A 22,218-nucleotide genomic window follows, 5' to 3' on the forward strand; every position below is an offset into this window, starting at 1 on the left:
AAGAATATCGACTCACCACACTGAGCAATGCGAATCAAGCTTTGTCTGATTACAGGGCGCTGCTCTAATCCCCAACGATCTCCACATAACTTTAATACATCCCAAAGCGCCAAACACAATATCAACCCTACAAGCGCAAGCAGCTTTTGGTACCTGTAACCCAAATTTATCAACATTCAACTAACAATCAAATTGCACTAAAATCAAGAAACCAAGCAACAGATATAAAATCCTGCAGCTACATAATATTTGCTAAATTTGGACCAAGTACTATCTTCAAATCTCCAAGCCCTTAACATCTTTTTTGTTTGACAAGTACTCTGAAATCTAAAGGGCTTGAACATATCAGCCAATAACTGAAACTTTGTCCAATGTGAAACCCTAGCTTTTATATTACAATTGCTTCAGCTTTCAAATTTCAATTGGCACATATAAATATATACCAAAGACCTATACATGTTCTTTATGTCATACAAATGATATATTCTTGAGGAAGAAAGAAATTACGTAGAGTGCTTTATAACTTAAATTAAGAACTATCCAAATCCTTATCAAAAAGAACTATCTAAATACACTATCCTCCGAGTGAGCCTCATTTAGCTCTCAGAGCCTAACAACCTCAAACTTCTCATACAAAGTCAATCAATCAATCAACCAACAACTCAATTCTAAACTAGTTGGAGTCAGTTACATGAATTCTCTATATTCCTTCTACTCCATTCGGACCGGTTTCAGGTGTACTGCTTAAAACAAATCCAATATTCAACTTATCGCAAATTTTAACCATTATTAATAGTACAAATTACAATCGATAACATATACTTGTCAATGTCCACATACATGCTTAAAAAGTCAAGACACACTAATATACATACATAATGTGTATGTATGTGTGTGTGTATAGAGAGAGAGAGCATACAGAGAGCAAGCGAAGAAGAGGAGGAAGAGAGAGGTATAATTGCGGGCATAGCGTTTCACATTCTCGTGGACTCTAAGCCGAGCCTGAGAAGGCGAAGAAGGAAACGTGTATGAATCCAACGACCCGACGAACAGTCGTGTCCACGACGGCGTATCACCGGAAAAATCATCCGACGTGAGCTTCGCAAACGGATTAAGCGTAAAAAGCGACAGTAAGGTTCCAATATATGAAAATATCTGAACAAAGACCCCGTTGGAGATTGAAACTGCGGCGGCGGCAGAATTAGTAACAGCAGCAGCGTCGGAAGAGGAAGCGGAGGCGGCGGCTGTGGTGGCGGTGGAAGAGTGGCGGTGGAGATCGGTAGTCCGTTGATCGAGAATTTCGAGGTAGCCGGTATCTCGGAGCCAGGATTCAAATACGGGCTCGGGTACACTTAGAGATAACGGGTTGGATGAGAATGCCATTTTCTTTCCCTCTTTATCCGTAGCGTTTGGTGGGAAATCATATGAGTAACCAACAAAATCATCGGGCTCCTCCTTGGTTTTTCTAAATTTTTAGGGCGAATTTCGAATATTTTTTGGTGAGCACTTTATTCGGAAAGTATCTTATGCTTTCTTTCAATTGAACTCTTACTTTTATTTTAATCTTTTACCATATAATATAAGATTTCAATTAGCTCAACTAATGTAGATTCACGTCCCATAGATTTTATTAAAAAGAATATTTTATTTTTGTGATAAGGAAAATGCTCTTCTTTATTCGAATGCTCACCTACGGTTTATTAGTATTATTATTATTTAGCAGGAGCTATGACGTTATTCCTAATTACCAAAATATTACAAAATGATCTAATATGGTCTATACCTGTTAATCGGCCCGTTCACAACCTGATTCGACCCGGTTCAACCGGGTCAGCCCGGTACTGTAGGGGTGGGGAAGGGCTGGGACGGGTTGGGCGGGGAGCGGGTTTTGGACGAACGATTTTTGGTAACCGGTGCACCGGAACCCGGTTAGCGCGGTTACCGTTACAAAAAAAAAAATCTGGACCGTTGCCAACGGTCAAATTCAAAAATGACCGTTGGGCAACGGCCCTTTTTGGCAAAAATGACCATTTCGGCCTACCCCTTAAGAAAATAGCTCCCACCCCTAATATTTGATAAATTACAATTTTAACCTTTTAAAAACTATAAATAGCCCCCTTCTTTTTTATTTTTCTCACAATTCACTCTCTTACTACTCTAATTCTCTCTCAATTCTCTCTTGATATATTGATTATTGCTCTTAAATTCTCAATTACTTATTATTTCAAGTTTCATCAAATATTTAGTTTAGCCATTACAAAATTATTATTATCAAATATCAAGTATTCAAGTGAAGTGTGGTATCAAGTATCGGTCTATCAATTGAAGTTTGATTTTGATATCAAATTTAGTGCGGCATCCAGAATCCCGGTACACTCGTTCCATCTCTTTCTCTTTTTGATGTATATTTTTATTTTATTATTTAAAATTATTAATTTAATTTCTTAATTTAATTTACTTAATGGATATATCTAGAGCGACCAAAAAAGTGTGCACTAGTAGGGGTAGTAGTAAGAGTAAAACTTCTAAAAAATCAAGAGGTGGTGCTGATTCTTCTAGTAGCTTTACACATATTTCTGAAAGTTCACCTGAAAATTTAAAATGTAGATTATGAGCGACTTCAAGAAAACTATGGTATAGATGATGATTTAGATGATATTCAATCACCTGATAATCTTGAAACACCACCAACTACACCTAGTAATGCAAGTCAAACTCAAAATATTAGGGGTGGAGGTGGTGGTAATATAAGTAGGCTTCCCCTCCCTATTAAGAGGAACCGAAGATTAAGAAGTAAGTGTTGGAATTTTTTTGAAAGACTAAAGGAAGATAAAAATTATGTAAGATGTCAAATTTGTAAGGATGTATATAAACATGAGACCGATAAAAGAGGGGGAACGGGTCAACTTCGTAGGCACATGGTAGAGAACCACCCTATTGCATGGGGTACTAATGAGGAAGATGGGCAACAAAAATTTAACCCGGGTACTGGCGGTTTAATGGGTAAATACGATATTAAGAAAGATCGGGAAGAATAAGTTAAAATGATTGTTTTAGGTTATTTACATTTTAGTTTTGCTGTTTCACCATATCTTGTTACTTATATTCAAAGAATTTATAACCCTTTGTTTAAAGGTATTCCTAGAAATACTTGTAGAGCTGATATTAGGCTTTTTAGACAATATCAGACATATATCCGTTATTTGTTCGCTTGTCTTTCTTGTAGAGTTTCTCTTACTTCTGATATTGGTCGTGCTATAAATGGAAATGATTATTTGACTGTTACATGCCATTGGATAGATGATAATTTTTGTATGCAAAAACGTATTATTGCTTTTAAATATGATGAAGATCAAAGTCATACTGGTGCATTTATAAGTATACTATTCATGAAGTTGCTATATTTTATAATCTTGTAGAAAAAGTTTTGTGTATGTCATTTGATAATGCTTCTAACAACAATGCTGCTATTACAATATTAAAATTGCATCTGCACCCACCACTTCCTGGAATATTTCATGTTAGATGTGCATGTCATATTTATAATTTAATTTTGAAGAGTGGCCTTGAATTATTTAGAGATAAGATCCTTTAGTTAGAAGAGTTGTTGGTGTAATTCAAGGACTAAAATGTGTACAATATGCACTAAAACCAAGACTCATGCCTGAAGAAATAGTTACTAGGTGGAATTATACTTATTTATTCTTAAGATGTTGTTATAAATAGGCAGAATACATAGACAACCCCTTAAACTTGGCCATATTTTTCACTTAGGCACTTTAACTCAACTCATGACCTATTGGCCACCTCAACTCTATTTAAAGTGTTTCAATTAATTGGTTGCCTTGGGAGAGGAAAGTAGTGACATGTCATTTTTTTCCAACATGTTTCTTTCTAATTGGTTGCCTTTTCCACGTTGAATGCGTGAGGTGCACACGCTTTTATTTGTGCACAAAGTTTTCAACTTGGGTTTAATTGGGACACTTTGAATAGAGTTGAGGTGGCCAATAGGTCATGAGCTGAGTTAAAGAGCCTAAGTGAAAAATATGGCCAAGTTTAAGGGGTTGTCTATGTATTCTGCCTTATAAATATAAAATGCCTATAACTGAAGTTGCTAATTCTCATTGTACCGATCCTAACCGTTTGTTAACATCTAAAACTTGGGATGTCATTGAAGATGTTGTAAAAATTTTACAAAAATTTTATGTGGCTACAGAGCTTATTATCCTACTATTGCAAATGGCTTAGTTCATATTGCTGAAATTTCTCTTTTACTCCATAATTTGAAGAAGAAAGAAAGATATACTTCTGTTGTTGAATCTATGCTAGATAAATTCAAAAAATATTTCTACCCAATTTCCCCTATTTACCTAATTGGTGATATTTTAAACCCTTATATCCAAATGGTCACTTGTCGCCAATTAATCACTGTTTTATATGTTTATATAGATATTGGACTAACTGAAACTCCTGATATTGAAACTTGTATTTCTGATCTACACAAACATTTATAAACTTTATATAATTATTATGCTAACATTTTTTATGCTTTTGCTGTTGTATATGCAAATATTCCCTCAAGTTTAGTTTCAACATCTAGGACAGGTGCTTTGGATGATAATGATGGTGTTGAAGATTATTTGATTTGGTCTACACTAGGAGAGCATCAACAAACCAGTAGCAGGAATATTGATGAACTCTAATTCTACTTGCAAAAGTCACCAGAGCCCCGCACAAAGGAATTCCTACCGCTGGGTTGGTGGAGGAGCAACTCAAATCAATTTCCTGTTCTTTCGACCATGGCTTGAGACGTACTAAATGTGCCAATTTCAACAGTCGCATCAGAGAGCGCATTTAGAGATTGGACAGCAACTAGGAGATACCCGTCATTCATCGGGCAGCAACGCTTTGGAAATTCTAGTGTGCTTCAGAGATTGGATAAGATCAGAACGGCGAAATCAAGGGTGTGAAGAGGTAGATGAAGAGGAGGACGAAGAAATTGGAGATATAATGGTTTATGGTTCCGATTCAAGCAATGCCGGAAACCAAGAACCTCATGTTGATATGGATGAACTTACAAAAATGATGCAAAGCATGTGATGTACTATTTCTTATTTTTTATGATTGTCGTAAACTTTTAATTTGCAAGTTCAAAAATCAAAAAATCGAAATAGAACTTGCAAATTAATTTGAAGTATTATATATTATTCAATACAAATATAAAATAAAAGCCTTCGGAGCTTGATCCTTACATATTGCCTATTGGTCTTATTATATAATTTTTTGTAGCCACTTACTTTCAAATTTCAATTTTAAATTTAAAACTTTAAACTTCAAAGTTTAATTCTAAGCCTTAAATTTTGCAAACACTTAAATATCAATAACATTGAATAAGAAAAATAAAATTTACTTTAAAAAAAAAAATAATTAGCCCGGCCCCGTCCGGACGCGTTAAGCCCGAACCCCGACGGGCCAAAAAAACCCGAAAAATCACTGCCCGCTAACCAGCCCCGAATGATAACCGGACGGGCTGATTTTTTTTGTGTACAGCCCGTAACAACCCGCCCGTTAAACACCTTTAATATGGTCATAGCAAGGGAGAGGACATTGCTGGCAAAAACTAATATGTTATCTTGCTTTCTTCATTCAAATAAAAGATACAGAAGATTTCTTGACTGACTTGTACCGATTCCAATTGTATATTTGAAGCATTTCTCAGAACAATTTTAAATTCTATACTGATATTTGAGAACTTAGACACTCGATATAATTGATCAACTCTAATGTTCGAACCCTCTTGCCCAGTTAGGTTTTTCTTCTCCTCCAAAGTGCATAAATATGAACTTAAGTTTTGTTAGGCTTTCAAAGTGCATAAATATGAACATAAATTTTGTTAGATATTTCTGCAAATCCAACAGAATTTTTTTACTGTGCTCCTCCCTCAATCTAACTCTGCCTTATTGTCTATTGACATATTTGTTTGAATTTTTAATTTACGAATAGAATTAACCTCTAAGTAAAAATTTTGCATATTACGCTATCACACAATTTTGGAATGAAATGCACCGTAGTACAGTGGATTCATACATATTACATTAACTAACTTGAGATTAGAGGCATAGTTGATTGATTGATGAAGCCATCCCATTCTAGAATGTTAGTTTACTGTTGATAATTTAAGTCCTTTCCACTTTTTACGTTCAATACTTAAAATTGAGAAGTAGTTGTCATGCTTCAAGCTATAGCTATTCTTTACAAATCAACGGTCCAGCATGAGGAAATAAGTCCCGAATCTACTAATTAGTGTCTAAAAAGAAATGGAAGGCAATTATTGCTTGATCAAGGTATAAAAAATACCTAAACAAAAGCGTTTTTGTTCAACATTTTTTTTTTTTCAAACAAAGCATTCTGTATTCACGTAGGATTCAAGGAAGGCCACACCCCTAAGGGTCTGATGTAGACAGAGTACCCTAATACTTGCATTAGTGGCCGCTTCCACGATTCAAACCGTGACCTATAGCAGAAATAGTATTACCGTTACTCTGGATCCCTTTAAACAAAAACCATTTTTAAGTTAAAAGATTGCTCTCTTCTAAATGGGAATGGTAATGCCACTGGGGCATTGAACTTTCAAACAGACGTGCAAAGATCATACCTAACTGTGAATCATCAACCATACTAGCTCTTAATTTCTATTTTGCACACATAAGGAAAAACTCCTTATATAAGGAATATCATATACAACAAAACACTTATGTAGAAGCTTCTTTTCTATATCTACAAACTAGACCTACAAGATACAACCACACAATGGTTAGATACAAAAAGTTTCTTTTCTATATCTACAAACTAGATCTACAAGATACAACCACACAATGGTTAGATACAAACAGTTTCTTTTCTATTAGATCTACAAGATAAAACGACACAATATTTAGATATAAACGTAGCTAAGCCTATGCATCCTCAGCATCACTGATACTCGGACGAGTATCGATGTAGAATTCAGTGTCAACTCCGTCAATGATCCTATCTCTGTTAAAATACAATCAGAAGAGCATTGTAACGTTTTATGGAAGATATGCAAAACAGACCAACATTTTCAAGTAGAAATACAGAATGTGAACAAACGTGGAAAAAAAGGACACACCTTTCAAGAACAAACTTCCCTTCTTTATACTTCTGGCTTTCCTCATGTGCAGACTCCTGCATGATAGAAGTGCAGAATGCAAGTCGTTTAACAAATTTAACAAACTTCCCAGTGTAGGTATATCATGATTCATGCATGTGCAATTGGTAACACGTGTATGGTCAAAGGTGTAACTATTTCCATCCTCTTTTTGTGTGTGTGCGCATTCACACACTTGTGTGCTACATGAAGGGGAAAGAGAGAAGAAGGAAAGAGAGGAAATACATATTTCCAGCCAACAATTTGCCCACAACAGCAACAAAATATGTCCGCTACCGTGTGCATCCCAGAAAGCATCACCCTCTCTTCATGAGGTCCAACAGTTACATTCACCCTGGATCACAGAATCAGACAGACAGGTCAGACCTCTGCATTTATTGCAAAGGAGCATAATTCGGTAAAGAGATAATGATGCTAGTAAATATATCATCTATTGCACCATGCAGAAGGCCAGATGTAGAATATGATTTACCTAGCTGATGTTTTCCTCTGGAAATCTGATCGAAACTAAAATAAATAACTGAAATTACATTTTTCCTCTAAACAAATCAGTTCCTACTATGATGTAAACTAATCCGTCCTTTATTGAGCAACTAGAAATGATTCAGCTTTTCCTATCAACAGATAATCCTAAGACAAGATAGCAACACCTTAGGAAGTCACTGCAGAGTGCTCTCGTACCATTTACTAAGACAGATAATCCTAAGACAAGATAGCAACACCTTAGGAAGTCACTGCAGAGTGCTCTCGTACCATTTACTACCACTCCTTAACTTGGTCTACAGCTTCCTCATTTGAAGTGCGAAACACAGCAATTGTTTGTCAATTTTTACCATTTCAATCCAGCATATATCATCCTGTATTTGAACTTACCTAAGTGGATTACCTATTAATTTGGAGATCTAGACATGGGCAATGAAAACTCGATCTAGTGTTGCTGATCATAACATACTACCTGGACAGCCAGGTTACTTTAAGGGAGCTGAACTCTAGAAGATAGATATGATATAAGAAAATTTACAATATTTTGAATATTAGAAACAGCAATCAATAATTTCTATCCAAATAACGCTTCAGCTCAATACTCATACTCAATGCACATACTCAAGTTGCTGATGTTTAGTGCGCTGATAAGTTAGCTTTTTAGCTAATTTCTCCAATATTTTGATAGAGTTTTATGCCCTATTTATTGGAACAAGTTGTCTAATTATGCTTTGAATGGTGTACTTTCAGGTTTTGAAATTGTGTGAGAGCTTAGAGATTGAAAAGCATCACTTATCCGCAAGAAAGGGATCAATGTCAAGCCAAAAATGCTGAAAAAATAAAATATGTAGCTGGAGACACAGGGCCTCTACGCAACAAGTAGACCTGGAGAACTGAAAATTTGGGGAATCACTAAAATTAGTTTCACACAACAGCGTAGCTATGTAGCATAAGTCCATCTACGCAGAGAAAGAAGTTGTTGTGCGTAGCTACGCACCAATTCTTGCATAGCTACGCAGGCATCCAAGGGGCAATTTTGTCACAACTTTTAGACGACTATAAATAGATTCTTAGTTGATTTTCTTAGGTCATCTTTCATTCTCTTGTACTTCATAATTCCTTTTAGCTATTTCAGGAAGGATTGAAGGATATTCATCATCGTGTTTGAATTTTCTTATTCTTTTAGTTTTATATCTTTTCATCTCAACTCTTATTTTCCATTTCTAGTATGAGTAGCAAAGATCCATAGTTGGGGTTATAAACTCTTATGGTGTTAATGTGATTGGGTCTTTGTTTATCTTGCTAATTATCTATTTGTTTTCATCAAGTTCACACACTTTTGGACACTTTAGAACGCGCCTACTCCTTGTAGTTCGACACCAACCTAGTTGGTTTTAAAATTGCTAATAACTCTGCTACGCTTCACTTAGAGGTGTAGGACGGGACGTCACTAATTTTTGGCGCCATTGCCGGAGATCGAACCCGAGTCACCCGCCTGACAGGCGCGAGGCCTTGCGTAGCTACGCAAGATCTCCAGCTATATATTTCAGCATTTTTGGCTTGACGTTGACCCCTTTATTGCGAATAATTGATGCTTTTCAATCTCTAAGTTCTCAAACAAGTTCAAGAGCTGAGCAAATATACCATTCAAAGCATAATTAGTCAATTTGTTCCAATAAAATGGGGGATAAAACTCTATCAAAACACAAGAGAAGTTAGCTAAAACTAACTTATCAACTCCCCCAAACTTACACTTTTGCTTGTCCTCCAGTAAATCAAAACACAACCAATAACTCCCAAGACTAACGAGATACTTAGACAAGCAATCAAAGTCAACAACAAACAACACTAAGGCCTCCAAATTTACCTCTTCATCACACAACTTTCTTTTGTTCATTCATCTCAATTGGGAGAAAAAACAACTTAATAACTCAAGTTTTCATGTGGCCTCACAATCAAAAGAAGATCCCACACACACAATATGCATTTTAAAAAAAAAAAAAAAAGTGGGATATCAAATAAAAAGAATTAAGCACTCTCTCTCACAAAAAATATTCAAATGATCAAAAGTGGTACCATAGGCATGCCCCTTGTGTAAATCAATCATTAATGTAGGTGCGCCAATTTCAAAATTTTTTAGGATCTGCGGGAATGTAATGTAGGCTTTTTGTTAGAGGTAGCATATCAATTTGGGTTATAAGTGACAACGACCTTCCTGAGCACTACACTTTCAACAATTCAAAGCACATTTCTTTTCAAAATTCTACCCATTTTGCTCATATTTCAACTTCAAACACTTTGTCACACCCTTTATATCACAACTCTTTTTAATCAATTTTTTTAATGCATTTCTCTATTTTCCTTTTTTTTTGTGAATATGTATAGGTAGGGTATCAATATGGTAAAATCACTTCCACCTTCAATTTAACTTCATTTAGCTTCCACCATACTCTTTTCCCGTCTCTTCCCTCAAACTTAGGCTAAGAGCCAAAGTTGTAGCTTCAATTGCTCAAGAAGGTCGGGGCATCAAAAGAGGTCAAGACAAAAGGGAAAAGACTTGTAATGTGGTTGCCAATGAAAATGCTAAAGGCTCAAGCAGGTTGACTAGGGTAAACATGCAAAGGGTAGGCAATTTAAGGCACAAGCGTCCAAGGAAAGCCTAAAATCATTTTTCAAACCAAGTGCAACCTGCGTTTTTTTCTTGAAACACACTTAGGCCAAGTTCTAAACCACAAGAATGCAAAAGAACTCAACAAGAACCTCAATACTCATGGCACATGTGAAACTCAAGTAGGATATGTATTCAAAAGCCCAATAAAAACAAATGAACTCAGAAAGTCACACATAGCTTGAAAGGCCACTGAATGAATCGAAGAACCAAAGATAGAACATCACAACAAAGACTATCACTTCAATTATTATTCATTTCAAAACCACCAACAACTCATATGCTAAGGTTTAACTTGTATTAGCACCAAACAAGTCACAAGTTGACTTTGGGACAACTACATTATTTTATTCACTACTACTATTAAAAAGCTAGAAACAATTAAGAGTGTCTGGTTCAATATTCTTTGGGAAAGAACCATGGCAAAAAAAGATCCAAAGAGATTATTGCTAACTCCAAACATGAACTAAACAAAAGCTAGACTAAAATAAGAGAAAATATCAAAGAGACCGAAAATCGTTATGTGCAAATGGCATCATGAACAACCCCAAACACAAAAATTTGCACTGCCCTCAATGCAATTAAAATAAAGTTGGGGGAAAGGTACAGAAAACTTCCTCAATCCAAGTGTGGTGGCATCCGAGCCGATCTAAGCTCCTCAACACTAAGTTCTCCTAGACGCGATGTCCTAACCACAATAGTGCGAGAGTGAGCAGACGCAACTGTGTGCTTATCAGTAGGCGGCTCACTCTCTCATCCTCGTCTAAAGCTTCATCTCTAATGGCATCCCCACAAGTCTAGGAATCATCTCGTGGAGATCGGCCCACACTGTGCTCCTCCAACCTGCTATCCATATTCGTACTATACCATCCACGGACTGAAGCGTATCCAAAATGGCATTTTCCTCCTTACTCTTCTCCCTAACTTTAGCAGCTTCTTTCTCCCGATTGTATTGTGCCGCTTGAAACATCACCAAACTTCGCAATGTTGACTCCGTTGGTGCTAAAATTTGCATGTGCCAAATGCCTCGAAGGGGAACATTGGATGTATACGTCAAGCTTGTCATTTGTGTTCCGAACGGATGAGCCAATCTATTGAACCTCCTTTATAAACTCTACAGAATTCAGTAAGTAGCCAACATAAGGCATGTCAAGGAACAAGTGGTTGACTTTGAAACAATAAGAGATGTGGTAGAGCCACCAGGGGTAATGGTGACAGAGGGTGGCAATGATGGTAGAGTAGGAGCTCTTGATGGTTTCTTCTTCTGTGGTGCACTAGTAGCTGATTTTTCGTTGATGTGCCTTATGATATGGACTAGAATAGGAGTGGATTGAGTAGGCACCTTATACTTCTTGAGGAGATTGGTTATATAACCAGGGACATGGCATAACATATGTGCTACTAGAAAATTTATCTCGCAGCTCCTTCACGATTACCTGACTCACATCTATAGGCCATGTTGACATAATTCCTACAATGAGGATGGTCCTTTGTTGAGAGAGCTCAAACTAATTCTTCGTTGGCATTAATCTGTTACACACAAAAGCGGTCCAAGCCAAGGCTGTGTTGTTAAAAACCCACCTTATGTATGCCCCTGAGGTTAACTATGTTGGATCTGGCTCATCCTTCTTCACGATCACTGCTGCTCAGACTCTATTAGAAGCAAGATTAACTTTACGCAAAGAGGTGTTAAACTGACTTTGATCTTGCAATGTAAATCTCAATTGATTGTTGAACTCTTATGCATTAAATAGGATGCTCACACCTCTAGTTTTGAATTTAGACACTGCCTCTTGCTCCTCCTTTTTCAAAGCAAAACCGTGAGCAAAAAATTCCGTCACAAGTGTCTCATTGATAGGCAAAGATTGTGTGAGGGGTAACCATTTCTTTTGTACTAATCCATCATAAAATTCTGAGCAATATTCTTTAGCATCGTCTACAATGAGAACATGGTCCTCATTAAGCAATCTGTGTTGTAGCTCTTCAAATGCTTGTTGCATCTCTTTATGAAGTATCATTAGGAGGGTGTTTTGATTGGCTTATTTTAAGTGCTTATTGGCTTTTAAGCACTTTTTTAGTTTGTGTGGTGTTTGGCAATGATAAAAAGTGCTTAAAGCACTAACTTTTAGGCATAAAAAGTACAAAAATAAGCCAAAAGCCAAAAAGTTAGGTATTACCAACTTATGGCTTTTAGCTTAAAAGCTACTTTTTATAAGCCAATCCAAACACCCTCTAGGTCCTCGCCCCTTGGCTCAGCTTGTTGCAAAAACATATATACAAATATCAGCATTTATTTTGTTTGCCGATATCAATCATTTTCTAATATGGACAATAACTTACTCTCATCTTCTGGGATAAAGTCATGTTTTTTTGCACCTCTTTGTTGTATTTTTTCCAAAAGGAAGGTGAATGTACCCTTTGCATTCAATAATTTTTCGTTATTCCATCGTTCCAGAAGTGCCCTCATGTACTCTAATAGCTGAACTACGGGCAGCTCTCTTGCATCTTTGTTTACTGCATTCAAGGATTCTGCAATATTTGATGCCATCGTTCATGTTCTATTCACTGTTGCATGTACCCGAGACCATTTGTGATAACCATATCGTAAAGGTGTTCTTTTACCCGTGTGTCGATCTCTTCAATCTTTGATATTCTTTCATTAAACTCATCAAGAGTGTATGATCATGCCGGGGGAAAGTACAATTTACTTAACTTTGGATGACCTTATATTTGTCCAAATATGCCACATGAAAGCATAATGTGGATGCTGGTAAAAACAGTTGTAGTTGCCTTCAATATACTCTCATTTCTGTCTGAAACAACACACATATTTGATTTTTCACATGCATGTTTGAACTGCTCAAAAAACCATATCAATGATGCGTTATTTTCTGAATCAACTATGGCGTAAGCAAGTGGTAATATGTTACCTATCACATAGTATAAAAATAATAAATTCAATTCAGTAAAACTACAAACATACAATTCATAAACAACTTGAATTTAACAAAAATACAATTAATCTACACATATTAAACAGAATACTAACTGCGAGTAAAATGTACCTGTTGCATCCATTGTGCTAGCTGTTAGCATGGTTCCCCTATATGCCGATTTTAATAAGGTGCATCGACTACTACAATTGGCTTATAATACTCCCAACCCATTATGGATGTATTAAGAGCAACAAATACATACAGGAAACATTCATCTGTAGACTTTTGCAATTTCACCACCGACCCCGAATAAGACTTCTCCAAAATGTACAAGTAACTCAGTAGGCGACTGTATGATTCAGCAGGATCACCTCTCAAAAATTGCACAACCTTTTCTTTTGCTCTCCAAACTTGCATGTACGTTATGTTCACACCATGTTCTGACAACATGTCTGTTTGTATGTCTTTTGGTGTGTATATTGTCTTAGGATCTGCATATTTTGGCATGACAATGTTGCCAACTACCATGGCAGTAGCTTTACGTTGAATAAATATATTGTCCATCAATGTGCATGTTGTTGAATTTTCCAACATTAAACAGTGTTGATTCATTTATGCCGGTGGACTTAAAGTATCATGTACAATTGTCACCAACACATATGAGGCAATAGCTACAGAAGTAAAACAATGATTTTGTTATGAAATATTATCATGAAGACAGTAGGCTATTGTTGTACTATAACATGTTTTGAACAATTTATATACAATTTATACCTAAAAAATACAACCTAAAAACATTACTCCCTCCGTTTCATATAAAATGAGGTACTTTCTTTTTTAGTCTGTTCCAAAATAAATGATATATTTCTAATTTTGGAAATAATTCAACTTTAAACTCCTCATTTTACCCATTTTACCCTTAATGAGAAGCTTATAACCACACAAAAGTCATGGTCCCACAAAGCTTTACCCCTTAAGCTTTTAAGACCACAAATTTCAAAAGTCTTTCTTTTTTCCTTAAACTCCGTGCCGAGTCAAACTACCTCATTTAATTTGAAACGGAGGGAGTATGTTTTTAAAGACAGATAAAGCCAATAATGTATTCCTTACCTTGTTGCACTGGACCTTAACTAGTTGTAACAATTTCCAATTTAGGGATAAGGTCCGGTGCAACAAGGTAAGAAATACATTGTTGGCTTTATATGTCTTCAAAAACATAATGTTTTTAGATCGTATTTTTTATGTATAAATTGTATATAATTTGTTCAAAACATGTTATTGTACAACAACAACCTACTGTCTTCATGATAAATATTTCATAACATTATTGTTGTTTTACTTCTGTAGCTATTGCCTCATATGTGTTGGTGACAATTGTACATGGCACTTTTATGTCCACACGCATAAATGAATCAACACTGTTCAAGGTTAGAAAATTCATGCACACATGCTCATTGATGGACAATACGTTTATATAACGTAAAGCTACTGCCATGGTAGTTGGCATCATTGTCATGCCAAAAGATGTAGATCCTAAGACAATATACACACCAAAAGACATACAAACAGACATGTCGTCATAACATGGTGTGAACTTAACGTACATGCAAGCTTGGAGAGCAAAGGAAAAGGTTGTGCAATTTTTGAGAGGTGATCCTACTGAATCATACAGTCGCCTGCCGAGTTACTTGTACATTTTGGAGAAGACTTGTTCGGGGTCAGTAGTGAAATTGCAAAGAACTACAGATGAGTGTTTCCTGTATGCATTTATTGCTCTTAGTACATCCATAAGGGGTTGAGAGTATTGTAGGCTAATTGTAGAAGTCGATAGCACCTTCTTAAAATCGGCATATCAGGGAACCATGCTAACAGCTGGCACAATGGATGCAAGAGGTACTTACTCACAGTTAGTATTCTGTTTAATATGTGTAGATTAATTGTATTTTTGTTAAATTCAAGTTTTTTTTTAATTGTATGTTTGTTGTTTTCAAAACTTAACTGAATTGAATTTATTGTTTTTATGCTATGTGATAGGTAGCATATTACCACTTGCTTACGCCATAGTTGATTCAGAAGATACGCATCATGGACATGGTTTTTTGAGCAGTTCAAACATGCATATAGTGAAAAATCAAATATGTGTGTTGTTTCGAACAGGAATGAGAGTATATTGAAGGCAACAACAATTGTTTTTACCAGCATCCCACATTATGCTTGTATGTGGCATATTTGGACAAATATAAGGTCAAAGTTCAAGAAATGTCATCTAAAGTCAAGTGAATTGTACTTTGGCACGGCACGACCATACACTCTTGATGAGTTCAATGAAAGAATGTCAAAGATTGAAGAGATCGACACACGGGTAAAAGAATACCTTTACGTTATTAGTTATCACAAATATTCTCGGGTACATACAACAGTGAATAGAATATGAATGATGACATCAAATATTGCAGAATCTTTAAATGCTGTAAACAAAGATGCAAGAGAGCTGCCCGCAGTTCAGCTATTAGAGTACACGAGGACACTTCTTGAACGATGGAATAACGAAAAATTATTGAATGCAAAGGGTACGTTCACGTTCCTTGAGAAAAATATACAATAAAGAGGCGCAGGACAACATGACTTTATTCCAGAAGAAGAGGGTAAGTTATGGTCCATATCAGAAGATGATTGATATCAGCAAACAAAATAAATGCTGATATTTGTATATATGTTATTGTAAAATTGTTGCAACAAGTTGAGCCAAAGGGCGAGGACCCAATGATACTTCCTAAAGAGGTACAACAAGCATTTGAAGAGCTACAAGACAGAACGTTTACTGAGGACCATGTTCTCATTGTGGACGATGCTAAAGAAAGTTGCTCAGAATTTTATGATGAGTTAGTACAATGGAAATGGTTACTCCTCACATAATCTTGGCCTATCAATGCGACACTTGAGAGGGAATTTTTTGCTCCCCCTTATGCTTTGAAAAAGGAGGAGCAACGATCTATTGCGGTTTACATTGCAATATCAAAGTCAGTTTGACACCGCTATGCATAAAGTTAATCTTACTTCTAATAGAGTCTGGGCAGCGGGGATCCGGAAGAAAGATGGGCCAAATCCAACATGGACAACCTTTAGGGAAACACATAAGCTAGATTTTAACAAAGCAGCTTTGGCTTGGACCACTTTTGCGTGTTACAGATTAATGCCAAGGAAGAATTACTCTGAGCTCTCTCAACAAAGGACCATCCTCATTGTAGTAATTATGTCAAAATGGCCTATAGATGTGGGTCAGGTAATTGTCAAGGAGCTGCGAGATAAATCCCCTAGTAGGACAGATGTTACGTAATTCCCTGGTTACATAACCAATCTCATAAAAGAGCATAAGGTGCCTACTAAAACCCACTCCCAGTGATCGCACTTTTAGTGTTCTCATTCCGGTCCATATCATAAGGCACACCAAAGAAAAAGCAGCTACTAGTGTATCACAGCCACAGAAGAAGAAACCATCTAGAGCTCCTACTCCACCATCACTGCCACCCCGACACCGTTGTCACCACCACACCTGGTAGCTCTACCACATCTCTTATTGTCCCAAAGTTAACCACTTTTGAGCATTTTAATAATTTTTTTTTGTAAAATAGAGTGCTTAATTCTTTTTATCTAACATCCCACTTTTGTTTTGAAATACATATTGTGTGTGGGGATCCTCTTTTGATTGTGAGGGCACATGAAAACTTGAGTTGTGAAGCTGTTTTTTCTCCATTGAGAATTGAACAAAAGAAAGTTGTTGTGTGATGAAGAGGCAAATTTCAAGGCTTTAATGTCATCACTTAGGTTGTTACTTTGATTGGTTTAGTGTTTGAGCACTCATAATGAAAATTGAGTTTTTTTGAATGTTGTGATAATTCATATGCTAGGGAATTAATTGTTGGTACCAATTGAAGTCGTGAGTTCTTGTGCTTGATTGCTTCTTGGCTTGGTTGTTGTTGACTTTGATTGCTTGTCTAAGTATCTAGTTAGTCTTAGACGTAATGATTGTGTTATGATTTACTTGCGGACAGGCAAAAATGTAAGTTTGGGGGAGTTGATAGAGTTTTATGTCCATTTAATTTTCTTTGTGTTTTGATAAGTTTTATGCCCCATTTATTAGAATAAGTTGACTAATGCTTTGAATGGTATACTTTCAGGTCTTGAAGTTGTGTGAGAGCTTAGAGATTGAAAAGCATCAATTTTCCGCAAGAAAGGGATCAATTTCAAGCCAAAAATGCTAAAAATTTGAAATATGTAGATGGAGACCTTGCGTAGCTAAGCAACAAGACGCCCGAAAAGCTGAAAATTTGGGGAATCACTGAAATCAGCTACGCACAAGAGCGTAGCTACACAGAGGAAGAAGTTGTTGTACGTAGCTAGACACAACTTCTTGCATAGCTGCATAGGCATCCAAGGGACGATTTTGTCACAACTTTTAGACGGCTATAAATAGATTCTTAGCTGATTTTATTAGGTCATCTTTCATTCTGTCGTACTCCATAACAGCTTTTAGCTATTTTGGGAAGGATTGAAGGATTTTCATTATAGTGTTTAAATTTTCTTATTCTTTTAGTCCTAATGATGTTTATCTTTTCATCTCAACTCTTATTTTCGATTTCTAGTATGAGTAGCTAAACTCCATAGTTGGGGTTGTAAACTCTTATGGCATTAATGTGAATGGGTTTTGTTTATCTTGCTTATTATTACTTGGGTTGTGATTATCTACTTGTTTTCATGTTTTATTGTTAATTTGGTGGTTGCAAACATTAGATGGAGCCCATTTTATCTATTTCTTACTTGGAAAAGGAGAAATTGGATAAAAAGGGCTCAATAGCAACTTAAGTAGTAAGCTATTTATTACTTTTGCTTTCCTGATAGGATATAGTGCTATCAGCCTCTAACCCTTTCCTTTTATTTTTTAAATTAAGCTAGCTCTAACCCTTTCCTTTTAATGAAAAACAAAATGGTTGTTGCTGCTTAGCACATATAGATTGTTAAATGTGAGATTAATATATGGGTCTAGTTTTCATGTTGATGACGACATTGTTGATTAGAAAATAGCTGAGTATAATTTGTTGGATAGTTTGATCGGTGGGAGACAAAGTGAAATCCCACAGTGGTGGACTTCTAAGCTATTTGAGGGTATAAAATAAAAGGCCCACCATGTGTCCTTAAATAAGCAAAACCCACCAAGTACAACTATGTCTCCTTTTCTATATGTATGTATATAATATTATACACATATGGGGTCTTGTTAACCTATTACATGAAGGTAGTACTTAGTAGGTTAGCATTGTACCCATTTTTTATTTCTCTTAAATGCCCCTAAGATAACATCCATAACACATGAATTAAAGGGACATTTTTGTCATTCTATTATCCAATTCTTCTTCTCAACCCAAAGCATATTCTTCCCAGCCTTTCTTCCTCAAGCAAGAGCTCCAATCTCTCATAGCCCTTTCTGTTTTTCCCGGTATCGCTCTCTCACCCGTGAGAGTTTAATTTTTCCTCTAACCAAAAAAAAGGGCAGCCCGATGCACTAAGCTCCTGCTATGCACGGGTCCGGGGAAGGGCCGGACCACATGGGTCTATTGTAAGCAGTCGTACCCTGCATTTCTACAAGAGGTTATTTCCTCTTACCATGAAAAAGAAATCTGGACTAGCTGTTCGCTAAGAAGGGAAGAGAAGAGAAAGAAAGCTGGGCATGAAATATCTCACATATAGAACCAGAAATTTTGCGCCTCAGCTACCGTTGATATGTATCCATTACTCCAACAACAAACAACAACAACAACCCAGTAAAATCTCACTAATGGGGTGTGGGGAGGGTAATGTGTACGCAGACCTTACCCCTACCTCGAAGGAGTAGAGAGTCTGTTTCCAATAGACCCTCAGCTCCAATGCTCCTTAAATCAATCTCCGGATTATGTTTTGGCTAATGTTTGTGTTAATGTGGCTTGAAAGTTGACAGAGTTGTTGGGGAAGCCATTAACTTGAGATTTTTTAATTTTTATATTCTTTAGACCTAATATGTGCATAATATTGTGGTTATAGTATGATGGATTTGAGATGAATAATGATGACAGGCCTAAAATTATGAATTGCTTCCGATACCAAGAAGACTCCACCGGATTTTAGCATGAAAAAAGGTAGGCTTAGGATCACTTAGCGCCAATCATGGTTCCCAAGTTGGGTTATGACTTATGACATACCAACTCTCTAGCAAAAAGAAAAAACTCAGTTCAGTAAAGATAGTATCATCAAGAATCTAATATAAACTACAGCTAGAAGGTTGTGAAAAGTAAAATTAGACTTAACCAATTAGGGGAGCGCCTTCATTTCAAAATGATCAATTGCAACAAAGATTTGCTGATGTACCAAACCTAATATAAATCCCAAGCTCTTAAAAACATAACTAGTCGCATGTATCACTCAGAGATAAATGCATAACAAAATCAATTCAAGTGCGAAATAAGCAAATTAACTCATACAGAACCGGTTATCATCAAATTGTTGTTAACAAAATTACAAGGCACTCACGCTTTATTGAATAGGTATGCTTTTCCTCTGCGGCAATGAAACCCCTGACCATAAAACCAATCGTTAGAAACCACAAACCAAGCATGCCAAAGTACAACAATCTTGAAAAGTACCATTACCAACTGAGAAAAGTGAGATTTTTATTTGTATAAACTTAGTTATATGACCAGAAGAAAAAGGGGGAAGAAATAATACCCTGGAAACAAGGTCGTCAGCAAGGGCAAGATGGGTTTTGCAGAATTTGCACTTATATGTCCTACCTTCAAGATCTACCACAAATATCCTTCCCATTTCCAAAGATTTCAACCTAGAAAGAGTAGTGGGATTTTGTAGAACGAGACTGATTTTTGGTCTGTGACCGTGCGGCTGAGGGTTTAAGGTAGAGAAGTGGGTTTGAGGGTTTAGTCAAAACTCAAAAGTACACCGCCCCGCTTGTGGACCAGAAACTTTTAAGCTCCAAGGAAAACTAGAACTTGGGGTCCCATTTATTTTGAAAAAGAAAAAGGTGAAATTATATAGGGTGAAAATGTTTTTCGAAAATTATTCTTCACACTAAATTCTGTTTACTATCCAACACTCTTTAAAATTTAAAAAATATTTCAAATGGATCATTGGAGAAAAATATAAGCGAAAAAGACATATTTTTTCATTTAATAAAAAAATTGTTTTTCACGTTTGAATGCCAGAAAATGACTTGTTTTTTGAAAAATATAGTAATAACTTATTTTCTGAAAATATTTTCAGAAAATAATTGGCATCATTATCATTACTAAATACACGCTTAGTTTGTTTGTTTCAGAAAAGAAATCACCCCCTCCGTCCCAAATTAGTTGTCACATTTGACTTCCCAGGAGTCAAATTATATGAACTTTGCCAATATTTTGAAATATATATTTTTATCATATTGACATGAGAATAATTGCTACTTGTAATACTTTTTATATAGTTGATCTAATCTAATTTAGCTTTGAAACTTGGTCAAATTAACTCTCGAGAAGTGAAACATGACAACTAATTTGGACGAATGGAGGATTAACATTGTTTTCCCTTCTTTTTAATAAACAAGTATCAAATGACCCAGAGGCAGCCTATACTATGTCAAGAGGGGTCATTGGCACCTGTAAAGTTTGACAAAATTTTATATATTTTTATAAAATAGTGATATGTTAGCAGTGACACCCTATATATAAAGCAGATTTTGATTGAATCTAAAAGTATACCTACGACCTTCAAATCTTGAGTCCGCCTGTGAAATGACCAGAATATGATATTAGTTCATTTTTGAATTGTTAACTGAACTTCATTAGGTTGAGTTCCATTCTTCACTTTATAATCCCCTCATATATTTTTCCTTTTTTTTTCTCATCTATAAAAAGTTCACATAAAATACAATTGAATCAAGCAAATATAAAAGCATATGGGAAATGTGCACCCGTATTTCATTTTTCTTCCTTAATAGTCATTTTCGATCTCTTCAACCGTATACTTATGTGGCCTGTATTTTGTTTATCTTTCAATTCGTCGAAAAACAAGTGTTAAAAAATTTGTGAAAACTTCAATTATATTTGGTTGATTGTTTCAAATAACAATAGCATCTATATATTCATATATTTTCACAGTACCCAACGTGGAACTCGACGTTGTGCTTGACTCCTTGGTGCAGATTTCGACAACTTTTGTCTTTGATTATTCCTTTTAGCACGATAGAATTGGCAGATACCTTCTGATATTTCGCATGTTTTCACGGGAATCGTCCCTTTCTGACGTGCTTGGTGCCACAAAAAAGTAGGAAAATTGTGAGAGTATTTGATAGTTCCAAGGATCATATTAATGGAATGTCAAAAATAATTATTTTACTTATGAATGAAAATTATTTCTCTTTACAACTATCTCAACTCTTAATTTCATACTATTGATTCAAACAACACAAATATTATTATTAATTTTTAGTATTAAAGTTACATCAAAACACTAGTCAATTTGCCAACATTACAATCAAGCTTTAATATACCAACCCAACCCAAGCTTCAAAAGAGGTGAATTAGTTTACCGAAAAATATATTCTTAAAATTGTTTTGTTCAATTCAAACTGGTCGCTTGTGACATATTATATCGAATTCAATCCCCAAATGTATGCTTTGGGCTCTAAATTTCAAAGGTGTAGTAAAGAGAGCAAATTGCATTTAGGGATGTAACTTATAAATCACATTTATAATCGAAATTAATGAACGACTTATACGGGGATGAACACTACGGATGATACAACGCACATATCCCCATTGACAAATACGACTTATATACCAATCGACAGATTGGCGTTATTTGATAATTGCGACTTATATCGCAATGCGACCTATATATTGTAACTAGTTAACTTAGCG

At 35.8% G+C, this 22,218-nt stretch overlaps 2 protein-coding genes across 2 annotated transcripts in view; both read right to left on the minus strand.

Moving 5' to 3' along the window:
- Window positions 1–1,545, minus strand: part of LOC109235322 (PRA1 family protein H) — a 4,802-nt gene extending 3,257 nt beyond the window's left edge. The window contains exons 1-2 of the mRNA XM_019401386.1: window positions 920–1,545; window positions 17–153 (exon numbers count right to left, since the gene is read on the minus strand). Coding sequence (XP_019256931.1) covers window positions 17–153; window positions 920–1,383 — 601 coding nt within the window. The 5' untranslated portion in view covers window positions 1,384–1,545. The remainder of the gene's footprint in view (window positions 1–16; window positions 154–919) is intronic.
- LOC109235323 (protein yippee-like At5g53940) lies at window positions 6,663–20,286 on the minus strand. Its single transcript, XM_019401387.1, has 5 exons — window positions 20,033–20,286; window positions 19,838–19,881; window positions 7,415–7,523; window positions 7,151–7,206; window positions 6,663–7,035 (listed from the first exon to the last, which is right to left on the minus strand). Exons 1-5 carry the CDS (start codon window positions 20,126–20,128, stop codon window positions 6,957–6,959), a joined length of 384 nt encoding a protein of 127 aa, XP_019256932.1. The 5' UTR covers window positions 20,129–20,286; the 3' UTR covers window positions 6,663–6,956.

Source organism: Nicotiana attenuata, chromosome 12, assembly GCF_001879085.1.
Source record: "Nicotiana attenuata strain UT chromosome 12, NIATTr2, whole genome shotgun sequence".
Taxonomy (NCBI): Eukaryota; Viridiplantae; Streptophyta; class Magnoliopsida; order Solanales; family Solanaceae; genus Nicotiana; species Nicotiana attenuata.

Bases quoted from the DNA above. Each gene is read 5' to 3' on its own strand.
- LOC109235323 (XM_019401387.1), bottom strand. From the start codon at position 20,128: ATGGGAAGGATATTTGTGGTAGATCTTGAAGGTAGGACATATAAGTGC. The intron at 19,882-20,032 runs GTATTATTTCTT...TTTTATGGTCAG, and splicing joins CTGACGACCTTGTTTCCAGG to GGGTTTCATTGCCGCAGAGG. The intron at 7,524-19,837 runs GTGAGTGCCTTG...TCTGTGATCCAG, and splicing joins GCATACCTATTCAATAAAGC to GGTGAATGTAACTGTTGGAC.